General features: G+C 36.5%; 3 protein-coding genes and 1 long non-coding RNA gene across 5 annotated transcripts in view; 3 read left to right on the forward strand and 1 right to left on the reverse strand.

The window, feature by feature from the left end:
• Positions 1-4870: 4870 nt before the first annotated feature.
• On the forward strand, positions 4871-17743 carry LOC125777245 (uncharacterized). The gene is made up of 7 exons (XM_049451523.1): positions 4871-4988; positions 7505-7995; positions 8077-8868; positions 8961-9260; positions 15904-16371; positions 16458-17249; positions 17342-17743. Exons 2-7 carry the CDS (start codon positions 7531-7533, stop codon positions 17642-17644), a joined length of 3120 nt encoding a protein of 1039 aa, XP_049307480.1. The 5' UTR covers positions 4871-4988; positions 7505-7530; the 3' UTR covers positions 17645-17743.
• A 1019-nt stretch (positions 17744-18762) lies between these two features.
• On the forward strand, positions 18763-21282 carry LOC125777714 (probable cytochrome P450 6t3). Its single transcript, XM_049453025.1, has 3 exons — positions 18763-19046; positions 19328-20656; positions 20883-21282. The coding sequence occupies exons 2-3, from the start codon at positions 19343-19345 to the stop codon at positions 21159-21161; spliced, it is 1593 nt and encodes a 530-aa protein (XP_049308982.1). The 5' UTR covers positions 18763-19046; positions 19328-19342; the 3' UTR covers positions 21162-21282.
• A 1453-nt stretch (positions 21283-22735) lies between these two features.
• The window catches only part of LOC105233810 (probable cytochrome P450 6g2), a 75559-nt gene continuing 72229 nt past the window's right edge, over positions 22736-26065 (reverse strand). For both annotated transcript variants that reach the window (XM_049450647.1, NM_001304728.1), the window contains 2 exon segments: positions 23195-24007; positions 22736-23132 (listed from right to left, as the gene is read on the reverse strand). In XM_049450647.1, the coding sequence (XP_049306604.1) occupies positions 22848-23132; positions 23195-24007 (1098 nt within the window). In that variant the 3' untranslated portion in view covers positions 22736-22847.
• The window catches only part of LOC125777724 (uncharacterized), a 72419-nt gene continuing 70367 nt past the window's right edge, over positions 24014-26065 (forward strand). Inside the window, exon 1 of the long non-coding RNA XR_007422372.1 lies at positions 24014-25201. This is a non-coding gene — a long non-coding RNA (uncharacterized LOC125777724). The remainder of the gene's footprint in view (positions 25202-26065) is intronic.

Below are 26065 nucleotides of genomic sequence, written 5' to 3' on the forward strand. Positions count from 1 at the left end.
TACCGGCGCGTCTAAGTCATGCACGAATGACTGCTAAATAAGCTCCTATACCAAATGCCTTTAGGCATTTTCATACGTAAAGTGGCAACACTTTCTGCTATAAGTATTGAGGTGATTGGTCCAAAATGAAATGCAGTATAAGGACAGGGAAATACTCCGAAGGGCTTGATATCTCTTTATCTTACTGGGCATAGAGAAGTCCTGTAAAGTTCGATTGTTCAACAATCAACAGAAGGCACTACAAGCATTGTCATCGCCAAAGATCAACTCAAGCGTAGTAAACAAAGCTCACTGGTAGGTCAACGCGGGAAAGTCCTTTATGACAAATCAAACATCGAACTTTCAGAATCCATCGGATACAAAACCTTGAATGTACTATATATATACAAAAAGCATAACGGAGATAAGTAGTTGCATTGAGGGTACCAAATGGGGTTTACACACCCCAATGAAACGTGATATCAAGATAAGGGGTCACGTTTGTATATAAAAATGTCGCTACCAGCGCTAATTGACCTCGAAAGGCAGCCCTCTTACCTACCTAAGTGAACATGACTTGTTGTTATTTTCAGTTTTGCGCAATATTAAGCCCTTGATCGTTTTTTGTAACAATTGTTAACAACACGATTATTTATAGTTGTTATATATGTACTTGTATACAAGTTTATTTATTAATTATATGCCTTTGTCAACTGACATTAGAATTGAAGTATACAAGGTGTCTCAAAATTAACGCAAGATTTAAATTTGTCGTCATTTCAATTACGCCGACCATATTTTGTATGAAATTTCGGAACTGCGTCCGCCAAGCTTTCATTATTTTTGAACATACATATACTTCAATAATGAAGACACGTTGTTCTATCGGGTAACGCGCCACTTTTACTACAAGTAAGCCAAGCCTAAATTCTCAGCTATCGGTTTTTTGGGGATTATCAACACTTTACTACATAAATGGCGCCAAATTAAGATCATGCGTTGATTTTGAGTCATCCTGTATTTAATTCGAATTCATTGATAACACAATTCTATAAATGTTACTACATCTACGTGCTCACACATACACACACACATGCATCCTTATGTTTGTTGGAATTGAAAATAAAAGCTCAAATCGCTAGGACTAACAGATTTAGTGTGTGGAAGGTGATGTGAAGGATGTGAATATATTGAATTCTAGCTTTATTTTTTCCGAAAAAAATTTGTGCGTTTCAATTAAACTTTTGCTACAAAAAAACTGAAATAAAGAAATGATAAAGTGTAATGAAAACTTAAAGGAGAGAGAATTGAATTTTAAATTAGTTAAAAATTTTCTAAATAGAATATTGAAAAAATATTTTTAAAAAATTTAAAAAATAAAAAAAATTTAAATCACAAGCGCGATAGGATTTGGACAAAATTTTGAAACAAAAAGTCATGAAAAAATCGTAAAACTAAAGTCTACACAACAAGAAAAAAAATCCTTCGTCGAAGTCTTTAAGAATTGTATCTCAAATTTGACCTTTGTAAAAATTCATGAAGATCAATTGAGTAGTTCTCGAGAACTCTTGCCAACCGACCTCAAAAACATAATTTCGATAAAAATGAATCGAAAGATGGCCCGCTTAGCCTCGAGCGCACAATTTCGCAAGGCTGTATCTCCGAAACTATTCTCGGATCAACTTGAAAATTTAGAACAATATTTTAGAGATGTTATGGTTTTAATGAGACAATAAACCCATGAAATCCTGATTATTTTCTGCGAAAACTTTTAAATTTATTGATGTAAATATTTGTACACAAATTGCGGTATTTTTTAACTGTATTTTGTAACTTAGTTTTTGTAAAAACATTTATTTGGAAAGGAACTACAGCTGATCTTCGGAAGCTTCTCTCAGAAAAGCTGTTTTACGGCGACAATATATCGACAATAATATATCGCTGAATTGGATCCTGTGAAATTAAAAACAGATTTCGTTAAGTAATGTTAAGTCTATTAATTAATCGAAGGAATAAGTAAAATGAAATTGTTTGACATAATGGCGGTATCTCAAAAAAATCAATTTTTGACCAAAATTTCGGCCTTAAATTATTTAAAAAAAAAGTTTTATCGGTGAGGAAAAATATTCGATTTATTACTAAAACAAAATATATTTAAGACGCTGGTGTTAAAATTTGAGACGTTTTAGCATTTTTAGATTGATGTTGGTCACCGACTTTGAAATCATCATAATTTATAATGAAAATAAATATAATTAAATATGTCAATTATATTAAAATCAAAATTTATTGAAATGAAATTATGTTTACAAAGACCTTAGTGAACTTTTATGCGGAATTTCCCTTTCTTGCAAAAACAAGCAAGTTCTTCAAAAACCAGTTAGATTTCGGCTTTATTGAATAACTTGTTTTGTATCTACTAAATTAAATATTTCGAGCTGTGTTATCTTGGCTTTTTTTATAGTATAGTATATCTATTAGAACAGTTAGAACCTGTTGTTTATTGCATGACTTGCAGAAACTAATAACGACTTACTAAACTACTGGAAATAGAGAAACAAAGCATAAACACAGTTTATCAGCACACTTGAAAAACTTGCGCTACCACATTAGGGCATAGACGAGTTTAGTATTACTCGACAATTGCTTATCTTTAAGCTGAAACGATATTAGAGAGATGACTTGCTTATTTTAGTCAAACATACATACAAGCTTATAAATAAGTCAGTAAATATGTATATTGATATATTAGCGGAGAGAGCCTTAGGTCTTTAAATACTTAATTAATAAAATTTATGTATTGCAAATGGTACAGGCGAACTTATCTAGTTCTACAATTGTTCAGCCGTAGAAAATGTTCACGAAAAGCGAAAACCGTTACCGTACAATCGTCGTTTCCGTTATGAGGGCGCTTTTTGAATATCGCGTGGCTTAAAGAATTTAGGGCGAAACTTGGTACCCTATAAGTAGAGGTCGTTCTAGCTACGGTTCGATCAGTGAAAGCTACTGGATGGATAATACGGCCCTGATAAGAATGCTCTTACTAAACTTATATATAAATTTATTGATTTTAGATTAATAAAGAAACTGCAGTAATGTACAGCACAGATACTTTGCTTCTACTAATAGACGGTAGCGCATACTATATATGTACATAGGACTCGAGTTCAATCCAGAAATTAACCTAAATATTATGTTATCCATCAAAATATCTTATAAATAATATTTTTCTTTACTCTCTTTACCATCTACGCTCTTCGAAAGCAGTGCGCATAATGCTGTCGATAAATACTACTTTCCTCCTGGCGGCTCTCTTGGGGCTTGTCTATGTCTTATAAATTCAAACGGCGAATTTCGCACGCAAGGACGAAAATTGTTCACCTTTACATTCCGACGCGCCATTGACTTCTTCATCGCCTTTTTCGTCCCCAAGTGGGCCTCTACATTCCGCATCTAACATGTAATGGCTTTAACAGAGGAGAGCAAAGCAACGCGTAACGATCTGATCGATGTGTTGGTGAGCCTTAAGGAAGAGGCTGTTGCGAAAGGCGAGTATAATGCTCAGTTACAGGATATGTTGCAGCACAAGCTGCCGTATTTCTGTCAGCTGGTTTTGAGACGTCATCGTCGACAATGGCATTGACTGGCTTAACTGACTGGTAGGTCAACTCGACTTTGGATTCCGGGTTATACGAGTAGAAACATTTTCGGCAACAAAAAAGTAGACGAGAGATAACGCTAAGTCACGAACCTCTCTAGACGAATCCGAGGCAGAGACAATACTGCGTACGTCAGGAGTGATCAAAATGAAGCTCAAAGCGCAATTTTGAACAAACAGCGCAGAATAAATGGCGATCTACAACCAAACTCAGGATAATTAGACAGATATGAGCCAAACTATGACAAAACAAAAACCAAGGGCTTACTACATATGATCAGGAAAACAGTACATTTGGAAGTACATTTGGAGCCATTTGGAAAACATGCGTTTAAAATGGGAAAGCCTGACAATAGTGAACTGAAAGGAAGCAAGTAAACAGTTTTTCACTTTCTCTGTAATTACTTACGCAGCTTTATAATAAATCAAACATCGCACATTTGGAATCCATCAGATACCAAACCTTTAATGTATATCTACAAAAAGCATAACGGAGGTAAGCAGTTGCATTGAAGACACCAAATTACTTAAACACCTCAGTAGAACGTGATATCAAGATAAAGTCTTAAGTTAGTGTACAAAGACAGCGCTACCAGCGTTAATTTAGCCCGCAAGCATGACTTGGCGTTTTCAGTTTTGCGCAATATGTATTAGGCCCTCGCTCTTACTTGACAGACTGTGTGTATACAAGTTTATTTCTTTTTATATGTCTTCGTCAATTGACAATTTGAATTTTACAGGGTGTGCCAAAATTAACCCCAGATTTAAATTTGCTGCCACTTCAGTTATTCCACACAGTTGGGGAAGTTAGAACACTACTCCGACCATATTCTGTATGGAATTTTCGTACAGCGCCCGCCAAGCTTACATATTTCTTGAAATATAGTTCAATAAAAAAGACATGTTGTTGTATCATGTAACGCGCCATTTTTAGTAAGCCAAGCCGAAACTGTCAGCTGTCGATTTTTTAGGGGTTACTAGATAAATGACGGAAAATTTAAATCTTGGTCTCTTGTTGTATCATGTAACGCGCCATTTTTAGTAAGCCAAGCCGAAACTGTCAGCTGTCGATTTTTTAGGGGTTACTAGATAAATGACGGAAAATTTAAATCTTGGATTAATTTTGAAACATCCTGTTGTTAATTTAAATCTTACATATTGGCTCACCCTTTATATTGATAACAAAATTCCATAAATGATACATCTACGCACACTTACATACATCCATAAGTTTTGGATTGAAAATAAAAGCCCAAATCGCTAAGACTAGCATACTTAGTGTTATTTTGGAGGCGCGTTACAAAACGTCGACTGAAATTAAAAACTTCTTTATAAGTGAAATTTGTCGAAGGTACATTTATCAACCAAAAGCAGGCGTGTGTTTTCTCCTCTATAAAAAGTTTAAAATGTTAAACATAATAAATTGGAAACTGTGTCTTTTTTTCTTAATAAAAATGTATAAAAATAATGGAAGGTGATGTGAAGTATGTGAATGGTTTCTGCTTTCATTTTTGGGAATAAATTAATTTGTGCAAATTAAGTAGACCTTTGCAACAGAAAGAAAAACCTAAACAAAAAATGATAAATAATTATGTAATTAACTAAAATTTTTCTAAATAAAATATAAAAAAAATTTAAATAATAAACTTGATAATAAAGCACTTATGATTCGGATAAATTTTTGAAACAAAAAGTCATGAAAAATCGTAAAATTAAGATCTATAGAACAATCTTCGAAATTTTATATGGAAATCTATAGAACAATCTTTGAAGTTTTAAATGAAATATCCATTTTTGGTTGGAAATAGATCAAATATTTGATGTGATTAACAAAATTATGTGAGATAATTCGCAATTTTTTTTTAACAAATAATAAACTTTTATGCATTGCATAAATATTCGAAACAGAATATAAAAAAATTATAAAAATTAAAAAAAAATGTTAATAAAAATATATATTTGAAACAAAATATAAAAAAACTAGAGGACCCGTTCACGTTTTACTGTGGCTGTTACATAGGCAGTACTACTAATATCATTTATATGATTTCTATTATTTAGATTATAACCATTAGTTAAGGAGATATAGCATTTTTGGTGAACTTGTGTTAGTTTACAAAAAAAATTAATCAAAAAGCATTTCGTGTGTTAATAAAGCATTGGTTTTTGAGAGAAAAATACTGTTGAATTTGGGCTGAGCCCAGTGAAATCAACCGAGTTCAATCGATAGTCAGCCTAGTGGAATTGCATATTATGAGACGGTTCTCATATTAAGCATTTTATTTGTACGCATATACTTCATCGTTCCCGTTTAAATATTGCACTACTAACTAACACAACTTTCTTTTATACATACTGGTATGTATAGATTTATGTATAATACAGTCGTGCATGAATATAGTGATTTTATTATTGTAAAACTTGTGCACTATATTCATATTGTTAAAATGTAAAAACTTGGGTATTCGTTATATCGAGGTGTTTACTATTTAGAGCGTGCACAGTTGTACAGACGACTGACGTCCGGAACACATAGAACGCGACAGACTGCGTGTCTGTAGTTGTGCAGCTGCCTCAATAACTGTGCCCTTAACAACTTGTGTATTTTAATAGTTGACAGATGTCACTTACAGTCAACCAATGTTTTTTGCTCTTCCACGAAGATGTGGTATTTTTTTGTAGAAATAATATTTACAATGAATCTATAAATAAAAAAAAATATTTGTAGGTTAGGAAAACTTTATGAAGGATTACGTAAATATGTACTTCCTAACAGTAACAAATTCCAAAATAAATAGTTTTGAGAAGAAAGTAAAAAAGTAACAAATGTGTCCAGCCGAACTGTCCGTTATGAATCTTCACCCAGGTATGAATCATATAGAGCATATAAGAGTATGAATGTTTAGAAACTATACACCATATACATGGTCTATAGTCTTCATGGCTTAGACTATACTTATGAGTAACGCCATCTACCAGGTGCAACTGAAACTCCAATATCTGACACGGCTATAGCGCAGCCTGCCGGAATTATGTGTAAAATGTTCTAACATCAGCAACAATTTATAAATAAATAAATTCATTGTTAAAATATTGTTAAAACAAATCCAATTGTGAATCTAAACCATCCTCAAACCCCCTTGAATACACACAAAACATTTCATCAAAATCGGTCCAGCCGTTTAGGAGCAGTTCAATTACAAACACAACTACTGAAGATTTATATATACATATAAATATGTAAAAATTAAGAAAAAATTAATAACATTTATTGTTAAAAAAAAAAGCAAAATGTATTCCTTAGAAAAATGTTTATTACATAAAATAAAAATAACAAACAAAAAAAAAAAATTGTTAGTATTTAATAAAATTAATAATAATTTACCTATTTAAAGTTAAAACTTATTTCGCTAAAATTGTGTTTACAAAATACTTAGTGAACTTCTAAGGAAATATTTATGTACTGCGTTAAAATAAACGCTCAATTGTTGATCTGACAGGACGATTATGACGACCATAAATTGGACGTAGCGCTATTAAATATGTCAGTAAATATATTTATATATTATTAAATACTTAATGGCTAACAGATTTTTAGGCTAATCTTTATAGATATATGATTTGAAGGGGTTTTTCGCTATGGTTCGATCATTAGAAGCTACAAGAAGGATAATACAGTATCTTTGAGTTTAGTTAAGCTATGCAAAGAAACGAAACAAAAGTCCAGCTGATACATATGTAATTTCAAACGACTTTTAGGGTTACTAACTAGCCACCCCACAAATCGATGAACTGACTAACATAATAAAGCGACTTTTGTAAAACCTCTTGCTTTTAAAATCACTTATCACTCTTTCTTTTCCACAGTCTTGAATACAGTGTTTATACTCGTAATGCTGACGGCAGGTACTGTCTGCCTCTTGGCGGCTCTTTTGGCGCTCGCCTACGTTTGGTGTCGCTACACATATGGCTACTGGAAACGCCATAAGATTCCCTTTATGACGCCATTGCCACTAATTGGCAATATGGAAGTTTTGTTTAAAAGGACCAATAGTTTCTTTCTATATCTATCTGACATATATAAGGATGCTAGAATGTCAAATGCTGCTGCAGTCGGCATTTACATACTCAACAAACCAGCGTTAGTGCTACGTGAACCGGAACTTATAAAATCTGTGCTCATCAAGGAGTTTCCGAAATTCGCCAATCGGTCAGGCGGCTCTGATCCACACAATGATCCTTTGGGCGCGTACAATCTATTTTTTATACGCAATCCACAATGGAAGGATTTGAGAACGAAAATAACGCCGATTTTCACATCAGGAAAGATCAAACAAATGTATTCATTAATGACTGAGGTTAGTACACGAATAATTGTACCTAACTTTTGTATTAATATATATTTTTTACCATGTGTATCCCTCGTTTCACGCAAATAGATCGGCACGGAGTTGGAAGCCCATTTGAATTCGTTTGCGAAAACAGACGACGCTTTCGTAACTGAAGTTAAAGAGATTTGTGCAAACTTCACCACCGATGTGATTGCCACCACCGCCTTTGGCATTAAAGCCAATAGTCTTATAGATCCGAATGCCGAGTTTCGTGCGCTAGGCCGAAAACAGCTAGACTTTACATTAGGTCGCGCTATTCAATTCCTTATCGCATTCTTCTATCCGAAATGGACCACAGCATTGCGTGTGAAAATTTTGGTACCGGAGTACGATACTTTTATACGTGGCACCATCGAACATGTTATGGCGTTAAGAGAAGAGAGCAAAGCGACACGTAACGATCTGATCGATGTGTTGGTGAGCCTTAAACAAGAGGCAGTTGCGAAGGGCGAGTATAATGCTCAGTTACAGGATATCTTAGCAGCACAAGCAGCGGTATTTATGGTAGCTGGTTTTGAGACGTCATCTTCGACAATGACATTTGCGCTATACGAATTATCCAAAAGGCTCGATTTACAAGAACGTCTGCGCAATGAGATCTGTGAAGCTTTCGTAGCTGAGCAAGGTAGATTGTCTTATGAGACTATCAATAATCTACCATATTTAGGTATGGTAGTTGACGAAGTATTGCGTTTATACCCATCACTACCTTTTCTCGGTCGGGAGCATCTGCCGAAAGAGGGGGAAAAGCCATTCGACCTTAAACCATATTACGATTACACAGTGCCAGTAGATATGCCTGTTTATATACCAATCTTCGGCATACAACGTGACCCAGAGGTGAGTTAGTTTAGCTTCGGTTAACTGAGTACTTACTGAATCAACTGAAGTTTCAAGCAATTTTAATGACAATCACAATTTTTTTATTCTAGTTTTGGCCCAACCCGAACACCTTCGATCCTGAACGCTTCAACGCCGAGAATAAGAAAACCCATAAGCCTATGTCCTACCTTCCCTTCGGTACTGGACCACGTAACTGTATTGGTTCTCGCATCGGTTTGCTGCAGTCTAAACTTGGTTTGGTGCATATATTGAAGAATCATTATGTCACTACATGTGAGAAGACACCGTCGGAAATGACTTTTGATCCACTGTCCCTAGTGTTAAGCCATAAGGAAGGCATTTACTTGAACTTTGTCAATGACAAACGCTATGAGCGCAATGCAAGGCTGTGAATGTTCAAAATCCAAACTAATTTCGAAAGGTATCGCTACAATTAAATATTTATAGAACTCCTTTTTTTAATAAAAATTATTAAGAAAATTAAAAAGAAATTTGTTAATGATCCTTTAAAGGTAGGTTTATGACAAAGATGTCTTTTAAGTATGTCATCTGGATGTTCAAAAACAAAAGAAAATTATTATTAAAATGGATATCACTTCAAAGTTGTAGACACTAAAATTACTCTTCTTTATTGGCGTTGACATCGCCTTCGCGGTTATAGCCGAGTTTACAACAGCGCCAGTTATTCTTCTATTTCTCTGCTTGGCGCCAATTGGAGATTCCAAGCGAAGCCAGAGACCTTCTCTACTTGGATTTTCCAACGAAGTGAAGGTCTTCCTATTCCTCTATTTCCACCGACGGGTATTGCGTTGAATATTTTCAGAGCTGGATCGTTTTTTTTCCATTCGGACGACATTACCTAGCCTTCATGCTATACTTCGCTGTTCTCCACAAACAAAGCAGTAACAGTGGAACTTAGAGTTTATCAGCAGACTTGAACTACTTGTGACACACCATAGCATACTCACATTATCGGCGAGTGCCTTAAGCAATTAAATAATTAATTAAAATAATTTATGTATTTCAAACATATAGCTCTTGAACTGATCAGCTGTAACACTTTTTTCAAGAGCTGCGATAAGGGTTACGGAACAATTGTCGTTTTCGATATGTGAGAGCTTTTTGAAGATTGCTGTCAATCAGTTTGCTTACAGAAATGCTTAAGTCGGTACACATCCGTAATATGTTGCGGGTTTTCTTCTTCTTAATTGGCGTAGACACCGCTTGCGGGTTTTACAATGGGTAAAAATATCCCCCAAAAAATTTGTCTCAAATTTTGTATTTCTTACCAAATTTCGTGTGCGGAATCATTGCGAATGTTGGAAAGGGTTTTTCGGTGATTCTAAAACATAATACTACGAGTTGTACAAAGTCTTCAAAGACAGTCGAGAGATGGTTGGAGCATTGCCTCATTCTGGACGACATTCGACCTCTTCAACTGAAGAAAATATTATAAAAGTGAGGGATATGGAGCTGAAACATCTTCAAGCTAATTTTACAGAGATGGCAAGAGAGCTCGACATCTCTCTCATTATTTTGGTGGATATTTTGGGTATGAAACGCGTTCTTGCTCGACTCGCCCCGATAAAACTGATTATTTTTCAATAGAGTGATAGCAAAGCGTCGTGCACAACGTCATCGATGTGTTGGTGAGTCTTAAAGAAGAGACTGTTGCGAAAGGCGTATTTAATGAACAGTTGCAAAATATGTTGACAGCACAAGATGCAGCTGTCAGCTGGTTTTGAGACGTCATCTACGACAATGGCAAATGACTGGTAGGTCAACTCGACTTAACCATAATTTGAATTCCGGGTTATAGAAACATTTTCGGTAACGACGAGAGACAACGCTAAGTCTGAAGTTTATCTAGACCAGTGTTTCCCAAAGTGGGCGATAACGCCCCCTTGTGGGCGCTGCAGGTGTCAAGGGGGCGGTAAGAGACCCAGAAAGAAAATATGGGCGTTGTGTAGAGGCCTGGAGGGTTGTTTGTAATTTTATTTAGGTAGGAGGCCTCTTAGACAACGACTACATGAGCTCTCGACTCTCAACAACAACTTGTGAACATCAACTAATATGAATTAAAAGATTGCTCAAACTCGGTTCTATATTTCTCTCCGCGTAGCTCATACATATACCACATCCTCGCCTTTGTGTTTTCTATGTCTAAAAATATTTTGGAATGAAGCAATGAAGCCTTCAAGACTGCAAGATCATTTGAATAAAATGCATCCAGATAAGAGAGACAAGAATGTTGCATATTTTCAAGACCTAGAGAAGAAGCATAATACTCAGCCAAGTGTAGCAAAACATTTAGTTGCTAGAAACTTAAGTGAAAAACTATTTCAATCACTGCAATATGTCATCAAAGCAGTCAATAAAATCCGCAACAGCTCTCTGAATGATAGTTTATTTCATCAGCTTTGTATTACTAATGACGAGGATTTCAGTCGTTTGTTGTTTCATACTGAAGTTCGTTGGCTATCAAGAGGCAATTGTCTGACTCGATTCTACAACCTGTTTGACTCTGTTCTAGAGCTCTTGGAAACTAAAGATACAGAATATCAAGACAAGCTCATAACATCAAAGAATGATATAGCTTACATGACAGACCTGTATAGATTGTTCAACGACATGAAGCTCCAGCTGCAAGGCGATAAACTAAATTTAATTAAAACAAAAAACGTCGTTGCTGCTTTCGCAGCCAAACTGCTTATACACAAAAAGAATCTGGGCAGGTGTGAGTTACACAATTTTCCGAATTTATCAGTATCATGTAGTAACGACGAATTGTTTTCCTACTGCCAACATTTGGAAAACCTCCACATTGACTTCACCGAACGATACCAGGACATTTTGAACTTGGAAATACCAGACTGGGTATTGGATCCGTTTTCAAATGTCAACACAGCAACGTCACCTTAGCTGGAAGAAGAACTTATAGAATTGACAACAAATGAGAAAATAAAAATCAAGTTCAAAAATGGTTACCAAGAATTTTGGCTACAAAAACCGATCTCGCAATTGTACCCTGGATTGTGGTCAATCGTTCAACGATTCTTGATAGCATTCCCATCGTCATATTTGTGTGAACGCGGATTTAGTGCTGTGACAACACTGCTTACTAAAAATAGAAATCGTTTGCTTGTTACCGAACGTGGCGACTTGCGACTGTTCTTGAGTAAATTGGAACCTGATATTAACGAACTTATTAAACAGCATCAGATTCATCCTTCACATTAGTTTTTATATATGGATCGATTATTTTAGTTTTATTTTTAATAAAAGATTCTCTGTTTTAATACTATAAAGTTGTGTTTCAATAATCAATCTTATTGACAGGTGGAGCCCGTAAGAGTTAACTTGAGACCCAAGCGCCGTTGTATGTTACCTACTGCGCCCAGGTTTCAAGTTGCTGGTTATAGTAAAAGTTTCGTTTAGAATTCTATGTTAATATATGTACATACATATATAGGTCACAATAATTAATTTGAAGTTATAGTGGTTTTTAAATAGGTGAAAAAATGGGGGCGCTAAAAAAATATTTATTCTCAAAGTGGGCGGTAGACAAAATAAGTTTGGGAACCACTGATCTAGACCAAACCGAGGCAGAGACAATAGCGTGTCCGCTAGGAGCGAAGAAGAGGGAGCTCAATACGCAATTTGTACAAACAACGCAGAACAAATGGCGATCTAAAACCAAGGATATAATAACGAAACAGATATGACCAAACTACGACAAAACAAAAACCAAGGACTTACTACATAGGATCAGGAAAGCAGTACATTTGGAAGTATATTTGGAGCCATTTGGAAAACATGCATTTAAAATGGGAACCCTCACAATAGCACGTACCGCAGCTGTGAACTCAAAGGAAGCAAGTAAACAGTTTTTCACTTTCTCTGTAATTACTTACGCAGCTTTATAACAAATCAAACATCGCACATTTGGAATCCATCAGATACCAAACCTTAAATGTATATCTACAAAAAGCATAACGGAGGTAAGCAGTTGCATTGAAGACAGCAAATTATTTAAACACCTCAGTAAAACGTGACATCAAGATAAGGTCTTAAGTTAGTGTACAAAGACAGCGCTACCAGCGTAAATTTAGCTCGCAAGCATGACTTGGTGTTTTCAATTTTGCGCAATATGTATTAGGCCCTCGCTCTTACTTGACAGACTTTGTGTATACAAGTTTATTTCTTTTTATATGTCTTCGTCAATGGACAATTTGAATTTTACAGGGTGTGCCAAAATTAACCCCAGATTTAAATTTGCTGCCACTTCAGTTATTCCTCACAGTTGGGGAAGTTAAAACACTACTCCGACCATATTCTGTATGGAATTTTCGAACAGCGCCCGCCAAGCTTACATTTTTCTTGAAATATAGTTCAATAAGAAAGACATGTTGTTGTATCATGTAACGCGTAATTTTTAGTAAGCCAAGCCAAAACTGTCAGCTATCGATTTTTTTAGGGGTTACAAGATAAAAATGACGGAAAATTGAAATCTTGGATTAACTTTGAAACAGCCTGGTTGTTAATTTAAATCTTGCATATTGGCACACCCTTTATATTGATAACAAAATTCTATAAATGATACATCCACGCACACATACATACATGCATAAGTTTTGGATTGAAAATAAAAGCCAAAATCGCTAAGACTAGCATACTTAGTGTTATTTTGGAGGCGCGTTACAAAACGTCGACTGAAATTAAAAACTTGTTTATAAGTGAAATTTGTCGTAAGGTACATTTATCAACCAAAAGCAGGAGTGTGTTTTCTCCTTTATAAAAAGTTTAAAATGTTAAACATCATAAATTGGAAACTGTGTTTTTTCTTAATAAAAATGTATAAAAATAATGGAAGGTGATGTGAAGTATGTGAATAGTTTCTGCTTTCCTTTTTGGGAATAAATTAATTTGTGCAAATTAAGTAGACCTTTGCAACAGAAAAAAAAACCTAACAAAAAATGATAAATAATTATGTAATTAACTAAATTTTTCTAAATAAAATATAAAAAAATGTAAATAATAAACTTGATAATAAATGACTTATGATTCGGATAAATTTTTGAAACAAAAATCATGAAAAATCGTAAAATTAAGATCTATAGAACAATCTTCGAAATTTTATATGAAAATCTATAGGACAATCTTTGAAGTTTTAAATGAAATATCAATTTTTGGTTGGAAATAGATCAAATATTTGATGTGATTCACAAAATTATGTGAGATAATTCGCAAATTTTTTTTTAACAAATAATAAACTTTTATGCATTGCATAAATTATAAAACGGAGACAACCATTGTGAGCTTTTTATCGCGACGCGTTGCTCTTGATTTCGTTTTTCCATTTTCGTGACGAGCCCTACAAACACACGTCTACTCAACTTGACGCAGCAAGCGAACTAAACAACCTAGAGCGATAGTACATATATCAATGAAGAAGGGAGAGATGCCGGAAAAAGACAAAGGGAATTTCAAAGTCACAAGTTTACCACAAGCGCGGCAATAAAATCAGTCTCATTACTTAATTGTCAAACCTCGTATTGTGGAATTTCCCAATCTTTCCTAAAAAAACAAAAAGGTCTTCCAAAATCAGTTAGAACTGGAGTTTATTGAATGACTTGCAGAAATTAGCTAATAACTTATTAAACTCCCGGGAAATAGAGAAACAAAGCATAAACACAGTTTATCAGCACACTTAAATAACTTGGACTACACCATACAAACATGCCGGTTTGGCATTACTCAACAATTTCTTATGTTAAAGCTGAAACTTTTTAAGAGAGATGACTTGCACAGTTGGAGATATCACTGAAATTCTTTATTCCTGTGAAAGTACTTTCGATGCCTTTATGTATGGATCTCGATTTCTTTTGTGTGGTGGCCATGCTTGCAGTAGTCCAGACGCTGAACCCAATTTTCGACGGTTTTCAAGCATAAACCGGCCGATGCTGCTACAATATCACGTTCAATAATCGTACGAAATTCATCAATCGGTTGCTGGCTTATTGGCATAGACCATAGACCTGTCGTAGCCCCACAGGGAATAGTCTAACGGCGTCCAATCGCATGACCGAGGTGACCTTGGTTTTCAATAAATCGATTGTGACATTCGCTGTGTGATCTGTGGCACCGTCCTCCCGCATCAAACTGCTATTTTTTCAGCATACAATGGTAACTCATGGAGTACGTGTGGATTGCTGCCTGACCAATAACGCATATTTTGCTTATAGACGAAGCCATTCAACCAGAAATGAGCCTCATCGCTGAAGATGATTTTTCGATGAAAATCCGGATCAATTTCAAGTTGTTGCTCAGCCCAATTCACGAACATACAACGATTCTGGTGTTCAATTGCCTACGGTTCTTGTGTCAATTTGATCTTGTATGCTACAAGAAAGATTATACAGTAACTTTGAATTTAGTTAAGCTAAGCAAAGAAACGAAACAAAAGTCCAAATTATACATACAGTAGAATCCCGATTATCCGAACATCGATTATCCCAATATCCGATTATCCGGACTCATTCGTATCGGCTCTAATTGTCAATCGGATCCCATTCAGCTGTTACAACTGAAACGCATGAGGGGTTTGGCCGCAATGAAACGATGTGATTCTTTACGTCAAAGACCAATAACAAGTTATTTCTAACCAAAATTTTAAATTACATAGGCATTATGTAATACATTATTTATCGTTATAGCTCGGTTTTTATACATCGTACATATTATCTAAACTACACTTGTAAAACTTATTACAAAATAAAACTTTATTACATGTAATTTAAATATTGTTTGATTTGTTTTGAAATCAATTATCCGGAATACCCCTGGTTTTATATGATCCGGATAATCGGAATTCTACTGTATGTAATTTTAAACGAATTTTAGGGTTACTAACTAGCCACCCCAAAAATCGATGAACTTACTAACACAATTAGCGACTTTTGTAAAAACTCATGCTTTTAAAATCACTTATCACTCTTTCTTTTCCACACACTCGAATACAGTGTTTAACTCGTAATGCTGACGGCAGGTACTGTATGCCTCTTGGCGGCTCTTTTGGCGCTCGCCTACGTTTGGTGTCGCTACACATATGGCTACTGGAAACGCAATAAGATTCCCTTTATGACGCCATTGCCACTAATTGGCAATATGGAAGTTTTGTTTAAAAGGACCAATAGTTTCTCTCTATATCTATCTGACATTTATAATGATGCTAAAATGTCAAAGGCTGCTGCAGTCGGCATTTACATGCTCCTCAAACCAGCATTAGTGCTACGTGAACCGGAACTTATAAAATCTGTGCTCATCAAGGAATTCTCAAAATTCGCCAATCGGGCAGGCGGTTCTGATCCACACAATGATCCCTTGGGCGCGTACAATCTATTTTTTATACGCAATCCACAATGGAAGGATTTGAGAACGAAAATAACGCCGGTTTTCACAACAGGAAAGATCAAACAAATGTATTCACTAATGACTGAGGTAAGTGCACGAATAATTGTACCTAACTTTAATATTAATATATTATATATTTTTTGCTATGTGTATCCCTCGTTTCACGCAAATAGATCGGCACGGAGTTGGAAGCCCATTTGAATTCGTTTGCGAAAACAGACGACGCTTTCGTAACTGAAGTTAAAGAGCTTTGTGCAAACTTCACCACCGATGTGATTGCCACCACCGCCTTTGGCATTAAAGCCAATAGTCTTGTAGATCCGAATGCCGAGTTTCGTGCGCTAGGCCGAAAACAGCTAACCATTACATTCCGTCGCGCTATTCAATTCCTTATCGCATTCTTCTATCCGAAATGGACCACAACATTGCGTGTGAAAATTTTGGTACCGGAGTTCGAAACTTTTATACGTGGCACCATCGAACATGTTATGGCGTTAAGAGAAGAGAGCAAAGCGCCGCGTAACGATCTGATCGATGTGTTGGTGAGCCTTAAACAAGAGGCAGTTGCGAAGGGCGAGTATAATGCTCAGCTACAGGATATCTTAACAGCACAAGCAGTGGTATTTATGGTAGCTGGTTTTGAGACGTCATCTTCGACAATGACATTTGCGCTATACGAATTATCCAAAAGGCTTGATTTACAAGAACGTCTGCGCAAGGAGATCTGTGAAGCTTTCGTAGCTGAGCAAGGTAGATTGTCTTATGAGACTATCAATAATCTACCATATTTAGGTATGGTAGTTGACGAAGTATTGCGTTTATACCCATCACTACCTTTTCTCGGTCGGGAGCATCTGCCGAAAGAGGGGGAAAAGCCATTCGACCTTAAACCATATTACGATTACACAGTGCCAGTAGATATGCCTGTTTATATACCAATCTTCGGCATACAACGTGACCCAGAGGTGAGTTAGTTTAGCTTCGGTTAACTGAGTACTTACTGAATCAATTGAAGTTTCAAGCAATTTTAATGTCCATCACAATTTTTTTATTCTAGTTTTGGCCCAACCCGAACACCTTCGATCCTGAACGCTTCAACGCCGAGAATAAGAAAACCCATAAGCCTATGTCCTACCTTCCCTTCGGTACTGGACCACGTAACTGTATTGGTTCTCGCATCGGTTTGCTGCAGTCTAAACTTGGTTTGGTGCATATACTGAAGAATCATTATGTCACTACATGTGAGAAGACACCGTCGGAAATTTCTTTTGATCCACTGTTCCTAGGCTTAGGCCATAAGGAAGGCATTTACTTGAAATTTGTCAATGACAAACGCTATGAGCGCAATGCAAGGCTGTGAATGTTCAAAATCCAAACTAATTTCGAAAGGTATCGCTACAATTAAATATTTATAGAACTCTTTTTTTTAATAAAAATTATTAGGAAAATGAAAAAGAAATTTATTAATGATCCTTTGAAGGTAGGTTTATGACCAACACAATTCTCAGTCTTTTTGGACCTTTGGTAACTCTCGAAAATGCTTTAATTTATTTTTGGAGAACCGATATAGGCAAAGATGAGTTTCAGTATCTCATCCGAACGTCGAAAGAGGACTTTACTTCTCAAGTTCAAACTGACATCTGTTGGCAAGAGTTATTCTGCGTTGGATTTCGAGGCTCTGAAACCTCGTTTGGCTCGGAAAGGAGATACTTCGCGATCCTGACGGTGTTTTATTATTATTAGTATTAGTTTTTCGGAGATACCAAATTCAGACATCGCGGCATAAAGGCAGCTTTGAAATCGTTGAAGAGGTGGTGGTGAATATCTCGTCAGTTGTTGATTTTCCAGGCGTAAAGCCACTAGTTGGCGAAGATTGTGAGGTCTTGACATGAATCACTTGAACGAAAGCTTTATACAGCTACTTAAAAAAAATTCGGCTTTCAGTTCGAAATCCTAATAGCTTTGAAAGTTCGGGAAACTTTCTCTGCAATGTAAGCATGTTTTTTTCTGATGTGAATAAATTAGGATTAAATAAGACTCAAAACTTCTCATAACTAATCATATGTGTAATCATAGCATTGTCCCTATCAATAAGGGAGTTTGAAGTTGAGAAGAGCTCGAAAGAGATTTCCTTCGCCAGAACTCTCAAACCATACTCGTACCAATCTACATTCCCAAAATCTTTTTTGAATTAAACGTCATACGACAGATTTTGAAGTTTTTAATATTCATTGTAGCTGGCATAAGATCCCTTCGTGATCGCGTGTGGCATGCGGAGTGTCAATGTAAATTATAAATTCGTGAACATGCTTATTTAGTATGATAGTACTACAACTTGAGGTCATGCGTCACAATAAAAATGAAAATGAAAATTAGAAAATCTTATAAATTACCCAAAACACGCAAAAGTGCTGTTGACCCAAGTCTAAAATTGCAAAAAATAAAAATATTTTTTTAGAAGCAAATGTGTGTAGTTTACTAATCGATATTCGAGCTTGTGCAGTGATACGTGCCCTTAAAATCGTATGACACCAAACAACTTTCACTCATTCGTGCGTTTCGCACGGTCCGCGCTGATCTACGCAGATCACTGGACGGCAACTAACAACACACTATATCTGATTATACTGTGAACTGTGCACAATATTCAGATAAATACAGCCTTCGACCTGGATCACGTCACGAGTCCGTTCCTGCGATCCAGCTGCATGGGAATTTTGGTGCGCGCACAAGTCCTCACTTCGTGGTTAAGTAGAAAATAGGTAAGTCCGATTTTTATTTGTAGCATAGCGAAGCGTTCTGGATCGAATTTGGTCAACTCAGTGTAGTGTTGTGAGGAGAGTTAGCAAAATCAGTGTGAGCGCTTTGAAATGAGATTTCTTAATATTTAATATACAAGACTTATAACCTTTAAGTGTTGAGCTAGTCCAGCAGTCGACAGGACTTTGAACAAAATTTAAGGTTTATCTTAGTTACTCGAACATAGCATAGTTTGGCATCACCGCATGGAATATTTAACGTTCTGCTTTAATTGATTTTTCAGAGCTCAACAAAAGTCATGTCGGTCTACGGCTACCAACTGTTGATCACAATAGCGCTCATCCTTGTCACAATGACCTTAATACAACTTTGGCTTCAACGCCGTTACAGTTATTGGCATCGTCGTAAAATACCATATCTCAAGCCCACACCGCTTTTGGGAAATTTAAAATCACTACTGTTGTTACGTACTTCTTTCGGTGACTACTTTCGCAGGCTCTACGACGAGCCAAACTTCCAATCGGCGCCATTTTTTGGTTTCTTTATACTACAAACGCCCGCGCTGCTTATACGCGAACCGCAATTGATCGAACAGTTACTCACGAAACAGTTTACTAGTTTTCCCAACCGCTATGAGGCTGCTGATCTACATAGTGATCCCATGGGCGCTTTAACGCTACCTTTAGCCAAATATGCGATATGGCGCAAGAGTCGACGAGAGATTTCGAAACTTTTCACTAGTGGACATATCAAAAGTGTAATGTATCCGAAACTCATTACCTACGCCGAACTACTGGAAGAGTATATCACACGTAAGATAAAACAAGACGCGTCCGAACACAATGTTGGAGTCGCTGCCATCATTGAGGTGAAAGAAATGTGTGCGCTCTACACAACTGACGTCACTGCTGCGCTATTGTATAGCATCGATGTGGCAGGTCTACGCAATGATGGCTGCGAGATGCGCACACAATGTGAAGATCTCTTCCAACCCAGTCTGCGTAAGATTATTGATTTCTTTGCAATATTCTTTCTACCACGATGGGTGCGTAAGCTTAAATCGAAAGTTTTCACACGCAAATACGCCGACTACTTACGGCGTTTGGTGGAGGAACGCTTGAAAGGGACCGAGCGTAAGCCTGACGGCGGCGATCTTATCGACTTGTTGTTGAGCATGCAACAGCATTTGAGTGACTCAGAACCTTGCAGCGCTTGGCTGCGTCATCCGGACTTTATCGCCGCACAAGTAGGTATTTTTCTATTGGCGGGCTTTGAGACGTCCTCTTCATTGATCGCGCTCATCTTATACGAATTGGCAAAGCAACCGGAAATTCAGCGAAAATTAAAAGCCGAAATAGCTGCTAGTTTTCGAGATCCACCGAGCGCACCCAATGACGGTGTAAGTTACAAACAGTTAATGCATATGCCGTACATGCATATGGTAGTCGCCGAAGGACTGCGTCTCTATCCAACAGCACCCTTCATCAATCGTGAGTGTTTGCCGAATGGCGATCAGCAGACGTTGTGGTTTGACAAGGGAAAGAAGTATTTGAGTATACCTAGAAATGTGCCGGCGTATATCTCCATTTTGGGCTTACATAGTGATCCAAAGGTAAGAATTGTATAAATTAAACTATAAAAGTTAGCAAAAACTCAAAATACGGTAAAGAAACTTTTTCTATAACATATATAAGAATGTGTACCCGTTTCCGTACCTATATTAGAATTTGAAACTACATAGTACCGAATATTCGCATATCTTAAAGAATATGTTGCTCCAGAAACTCGATTTGCACGATGGATTCCAGTCGCAATAATTCTTCTCATGTTTTTTCCAGTTCTGGCCCAATCCACAACTTTACGATCCACAAAGATTTTCGCAAGAGAAACTGCCCACCATTAAACCGATGACTTATTTACCATTCGGCGCCGGTCCACATGGTTGTATTGGCAGTCGGCTTGGTATGCTACAAGTCAAGCTCGGTTTACTCTATATCTTAAAGCGGCATCGTGTGGAATTGTGTGAGAAAACAACGAAGAAAATTCGATTTGATTCGAAAAGATTTATGCTAGAAGCTAAAGGTGGACTGTACTTGAAATTTGTTCAAGATAAATAAATAAAATAGCAAATGATTTTTTTAATATCTTCAGACTAAGCAAATTTATAAAGGCTACTATTATTTTAATAAATCGATAAAATGTTATTGATGGTTCCACCGGTCCACAAATCACACCAAACTGTTGCTTTTTCTGTATGAAATGGTAGCTCTTGAATCTTTTCAGGTTGCTCTTCGTTCCAAATGCGGAAATGTTACTTGTTTGCATACCCATTAAGACAAAAATGAATGAACCTCATCGCTGAACAAAATTTAGCTTCAAAATATCACATCTTCTTGGAACTTTTCAAGAACCCATAGAATGAAGCTATGTCCCTTGAGCGGGTCGAGCGACTCTAGTTGCTACACAAGTTGTATTTCGTACACTTTCAATTTAAGATCTCAAGGTAAAATGTGCCAAGTCGTTCCAAACGTCAGTACGAGTTGCTGCAAACGGCGCCGAATCGATTCTCTACGGTCTTCGTGTACACTGTCAGCTACTGCTGCTATATTTTCTTCACTGCATGCTGGACGTGGTCTATTCGGTCGAATATTATCCAATAATGAATGAGTCTCAAGATGGGTGATGGTGTTGAGAATATAATGCTCAGTATGCCTATTATGTTGACCACAACGGATCAAACATAACATCAGCTTGACACAGCTATTGAAAAAAGTATCTCTACTTGGATCACCCGTTATTACTGTCAGACTTAAAGTTCAAAATTTACTTGTAAGAATCAAACCAGATCACGAGAAGTAACATACTGTAAGGTAGGCTTAAAAACTATCTACTGGAAGCTTCTTCATCGTGCTTAGAAGATGTCCATCCGTGTTTTTGGACTGAAAAAGCTGAGGCGTGATATTTTTTCCGGCTTAGTTAAGCCATGAAACTACTCTCCATTTATCAAAGAATTCAGTACTTGGTTGGCAGAAAAAGTTGAAGAAGATATCTGCTAAGTTCAGTTCTCCTCAATAAATGGAATATTTCGAAGTCTAGCACCCCACAAAAACGTTCCATCATACTCCTTGTCTTTCTGAATACCAAATCCTTACACCAAGTGATCCTTGTTATCCCGTCAATAACCCTAAGATTTTAGTTGTGACATTCGAAAGCGTGTGCTCCTTCAATCCTTACACGATCGCGATTATTGCCAAAGTCCAGAGCCGCAACGAAACCCCCAAGTCGCCAGCCGGCTGGGGAAAAGAGGAGCAACGTTGTTGGCAACATACGAGGCAATCGGCCGCAACAATATGATTGAGACAAGCACTTACCGCCATTCACAGTAGCGCATAAACACCTTCACCGACTCCCTCTCAGTGAATGTCGTACCTGAAGTCAAACCACCACCCATTACAGACGATGAGTTCAAGTTGCCGCGAGAATCGGGTGGCCCTTGCGTAGCTTCGTTCCAATACGAAATACCATATGTTCAGCTTGCAACGAGTTCCTGCTAACCCTGCACATCTGAAACCCTTCTCCCTATGGTCCGATCCCGTCGAAATAGCACGTTTCCTGGACCAACCGTTGGATGACCTCGATGACAACTTATCTGTACCTTACCACCCTAACGGTGACTGGATAACCATTACAATAACAACGTAATAATTTTTTTATTTTGATTATATATATGATCTACAAATAAAACAAGTACTTAAAAAAATAAAAACAATGCTATATTAACATTCTCATCGACCACTTAATCTCTAAAACAATGGATCACGCACGACTTTCAGTTGTATACCACCCAGAGACTGTATTATGATGGCACGAGGATTCAAATGCAGTTTCCTCGGAGTCTTTTCACATGGCGTTACATAATGATTCCGATAGAAGTAGAGTAGCCCCAACTTTGTTTGAATCATCGCGAAGCGCTCACCAATACAGTTATGAGGTCCGATGCCGAAGGGCATATAGGCATTCATATTATTTTCGTGTTTATTTTCGGGTAGAAAACGATCAGGATTAAATGTTTCGGGATCTTTGAAGTACTACAGCAATGAAAAAGGAATAATGAACACCAAAGTTAACAAAGTGTGTTGCATAAACTAACCTTAGGATCCATGTGTAAAGCCTGACTCGGTATATAGACAGGCATATTGTCTGGTACTGTAAAGTCCAAACCAAAGGCTTGCAAGGAATAACCTTTTTCATCAGGTTTCGGTGTGCATACGCGATCGAGGAATGGTAGTGGTGGATAATGACGTAACACCTCCTTCACTACATTATCCATATACTTCAGACCCATTATCAACTCATAGGTTATTTTGCCATCATTACTCTTATATGCCTCGCGTAATTCTTCACGCAAACGTCGTTGCACTTCCGGATTTTGCGCCATTTCGAACATAGCGAATGACATTGTGGCCGATGACGTTTCGAAGCCAGCCGAAAAGAAAATGGCCGCTTGCGCCGCCAAAGCGTCTCTCTCCAAAATGAACGGTTTCTTACCTTCTTTCAGTTCTTCTTCAGCCTCCTGTTTGAATTTAATCAAAATGTCGATTAGATCGTTGCGCACATTACCCCTTTTGATGCGTTCCTCCATCACATGATTGATTGTGTCGCGCAGAAAGATTGTGGCCTGCTTGGAAAATACTTTGAACCCGAAAAGCTTAACCATCATGGGTATGAAAAAGAATGCCTTGAACTCCATGGAACGCAACCAAGTAAATGTGAAGATTTTCTTGCCACTTTTACGGAAAATACCATTCGGATCGTTGAGACTATTTGCTTGTATGCCGTAGGCCGTGATCGATATCACATCGGTTGTGTAGAGCGCATTCGGTTCCTTTACTTCTAGTATTGTGGAGTTGGTTTTCGCATCCATCTTCAATGCGCAGAGATATTTGTCGTATTCACGTGCGACCTGTGGGTAGGTTTAGATAATGATGTTATTATATTTTCTTTCGAAAATGGTTTTTGGAAGAAATTTCGTAATTAATATGATTGTTTATGAAAGTAAAAAATATTAAAAAAAGGAAGATCTAAGTTCGGGTATAACCACACATTTCATACTCTTTTAACTTTAAAGTTTTGAAGACAGGAAAGTACTTAAGGTATATAAGGAATTTTAAATTTGGAACGACTTCGGCGTCGTTTTTTTAGCTTCGACTCGTTTTTACTTTGCATTCCGACGATTGTTGACTTGTTTGCATGTCAAAGTCATAGACCCATGTCTCAGCGGTAGTTATAATGCTCTCCATAAAGGTGGCATTAGAACCTTTTGAAAAAATTTCAGCTTTATCATGAAGAGTTGAGCAAGAACACGTTTCATACTCAAATATCCATCAAAATTATTCAAACAGACTCGCGGGAGTTGTCGAGCGCTCTTGCCATCTTTCTAGCACTTGACTGACGATTCTTAAGCACCACATTCTTCACTTTTTTAATATTTTATCTTTTGAAAAGGTCGAAGGTCGTCCAGAACGTGATGTTTTCAACGATCTCTCGACCGTGTTTGAAAGCTTTGGAACATCCCTTAGCCCTCATACACTTAATATAAACATTTTCTAACTTGCGGGTGACTATACCGCATAAATCGGTTAATATTTGATTTATAATTATTATATATATATTATAAATAGAAATCGTATTATATTATAAATTGAGAGAGCGTGTTTTTCTAATAAAAGAGCACCTTTGTGCTGAGATTAAATAAAATCGGCTGAAAACTAGCTCTAGACCCCTTATAACTAACAAGCTTTATGTATCTGACGGTATTACCTCGGCTTTAATCCACTAAACTAAACCATTCCTTACTTGTTAATATTAATATCACTAGCCTTTAATGAGAGGCCTTCCTTTCTATTTTTATGGGTTTACGGATTTCAAAAAATCGATTTTTTTATTATCTTATTAAATTCTACAACACCTCTAGAATATTGTCTTAAATTTTCAGTTGAACCGAGTACGAGTAATATTTTCGGAGATACAACCTAGCTAGGCTAAGTGCGCCGCCTCTTAAAAAAAAATGTTTTTTTTTTTTTTTTTTTTTTTTTTTTAAAGTGTCACACTGGTATAGCCCCTTAAAGCGTTTCTCGACACTGTGTTTTTAAAGCCGGTTGGCAAGACTTCTCGAGACCTGCTCAACCGATCTTCATGAAATTTTACGCAGGTCTTTGACATACAATTCTTAAACACTTGGACGAAGGATTTTTTTCGACCACAACTATTTAAAAAAAAAATGTAGCAAATTTTCACTGAAATTTTAATTTTTTTGTAAAAATGTTTGCCAAAAATCCAGATTTCAATTTTTTTCCTAGGTCCAACTTCTAAGTTAAGGTTTTAACTAAAACACGTATTTTTTCACTTTAGATGATACTGTAAGGAGTTATCCGCTCAACGATTTTTTTCGAGGGATCATCGGAAATAGTGTCGCAATGGTCGAGTTTAAAATATTTTTTTTTTCAAACTTTCAGAATTTCTTTGTTAATAGTATATGTTTGTAACAATAAAAAATTCTAATAAAATATTTCACTTTTTATAGGAGAAAAAAATTGTTGAAAAAAACGCTCTTTTTTACCCGAGGAAACCCATGTAACCTCTTAAGTGATAAACATTTTTTTGAACTCAAATTCGTAATCGGCACATCTCAAATACTTCACAGACCACTAAGCACATCAGTCGCAAATTTTTCCTTCAAATTTGTTGAGTAGTGTATTCTATATTTGATTTATTTTATTATAAGTTTACTTTTTTTACTCATTTATTTTTTTTTGTAAAAAATATGAATGTGATTTTTTTTTTTTAATTTTTTTTTTGTGTAAAAAATATAAATATGACTTTTTTTATAATTTTTTTTTTTTGTAGAAGAGTTGTAGTTACACTTATGGCTTTTGTTTTGATTAAATGTGTCCAGAGAAGTTGAGGACATACGGCGTCTTTTCATGCTGTTCTCACCACTTTATTAGTAAATGCTCTCTTT

This window comes from Bactrocera dorsalis, chromosome 3 (assembly GCF_023373825.1).
Source record: "Bactrocera dorsalis isolate Fly_Bdor chromosome 3, ASM2337382v1, whole genome shotgun sequence".
NCBI classification, from domain to species: domain Eukaryota; kingdom Metazoa; phylum Arthropoda; class Insecta; order Diptera; family Tephritidae; genus Bactrocera; species Bactrocera dorsalis.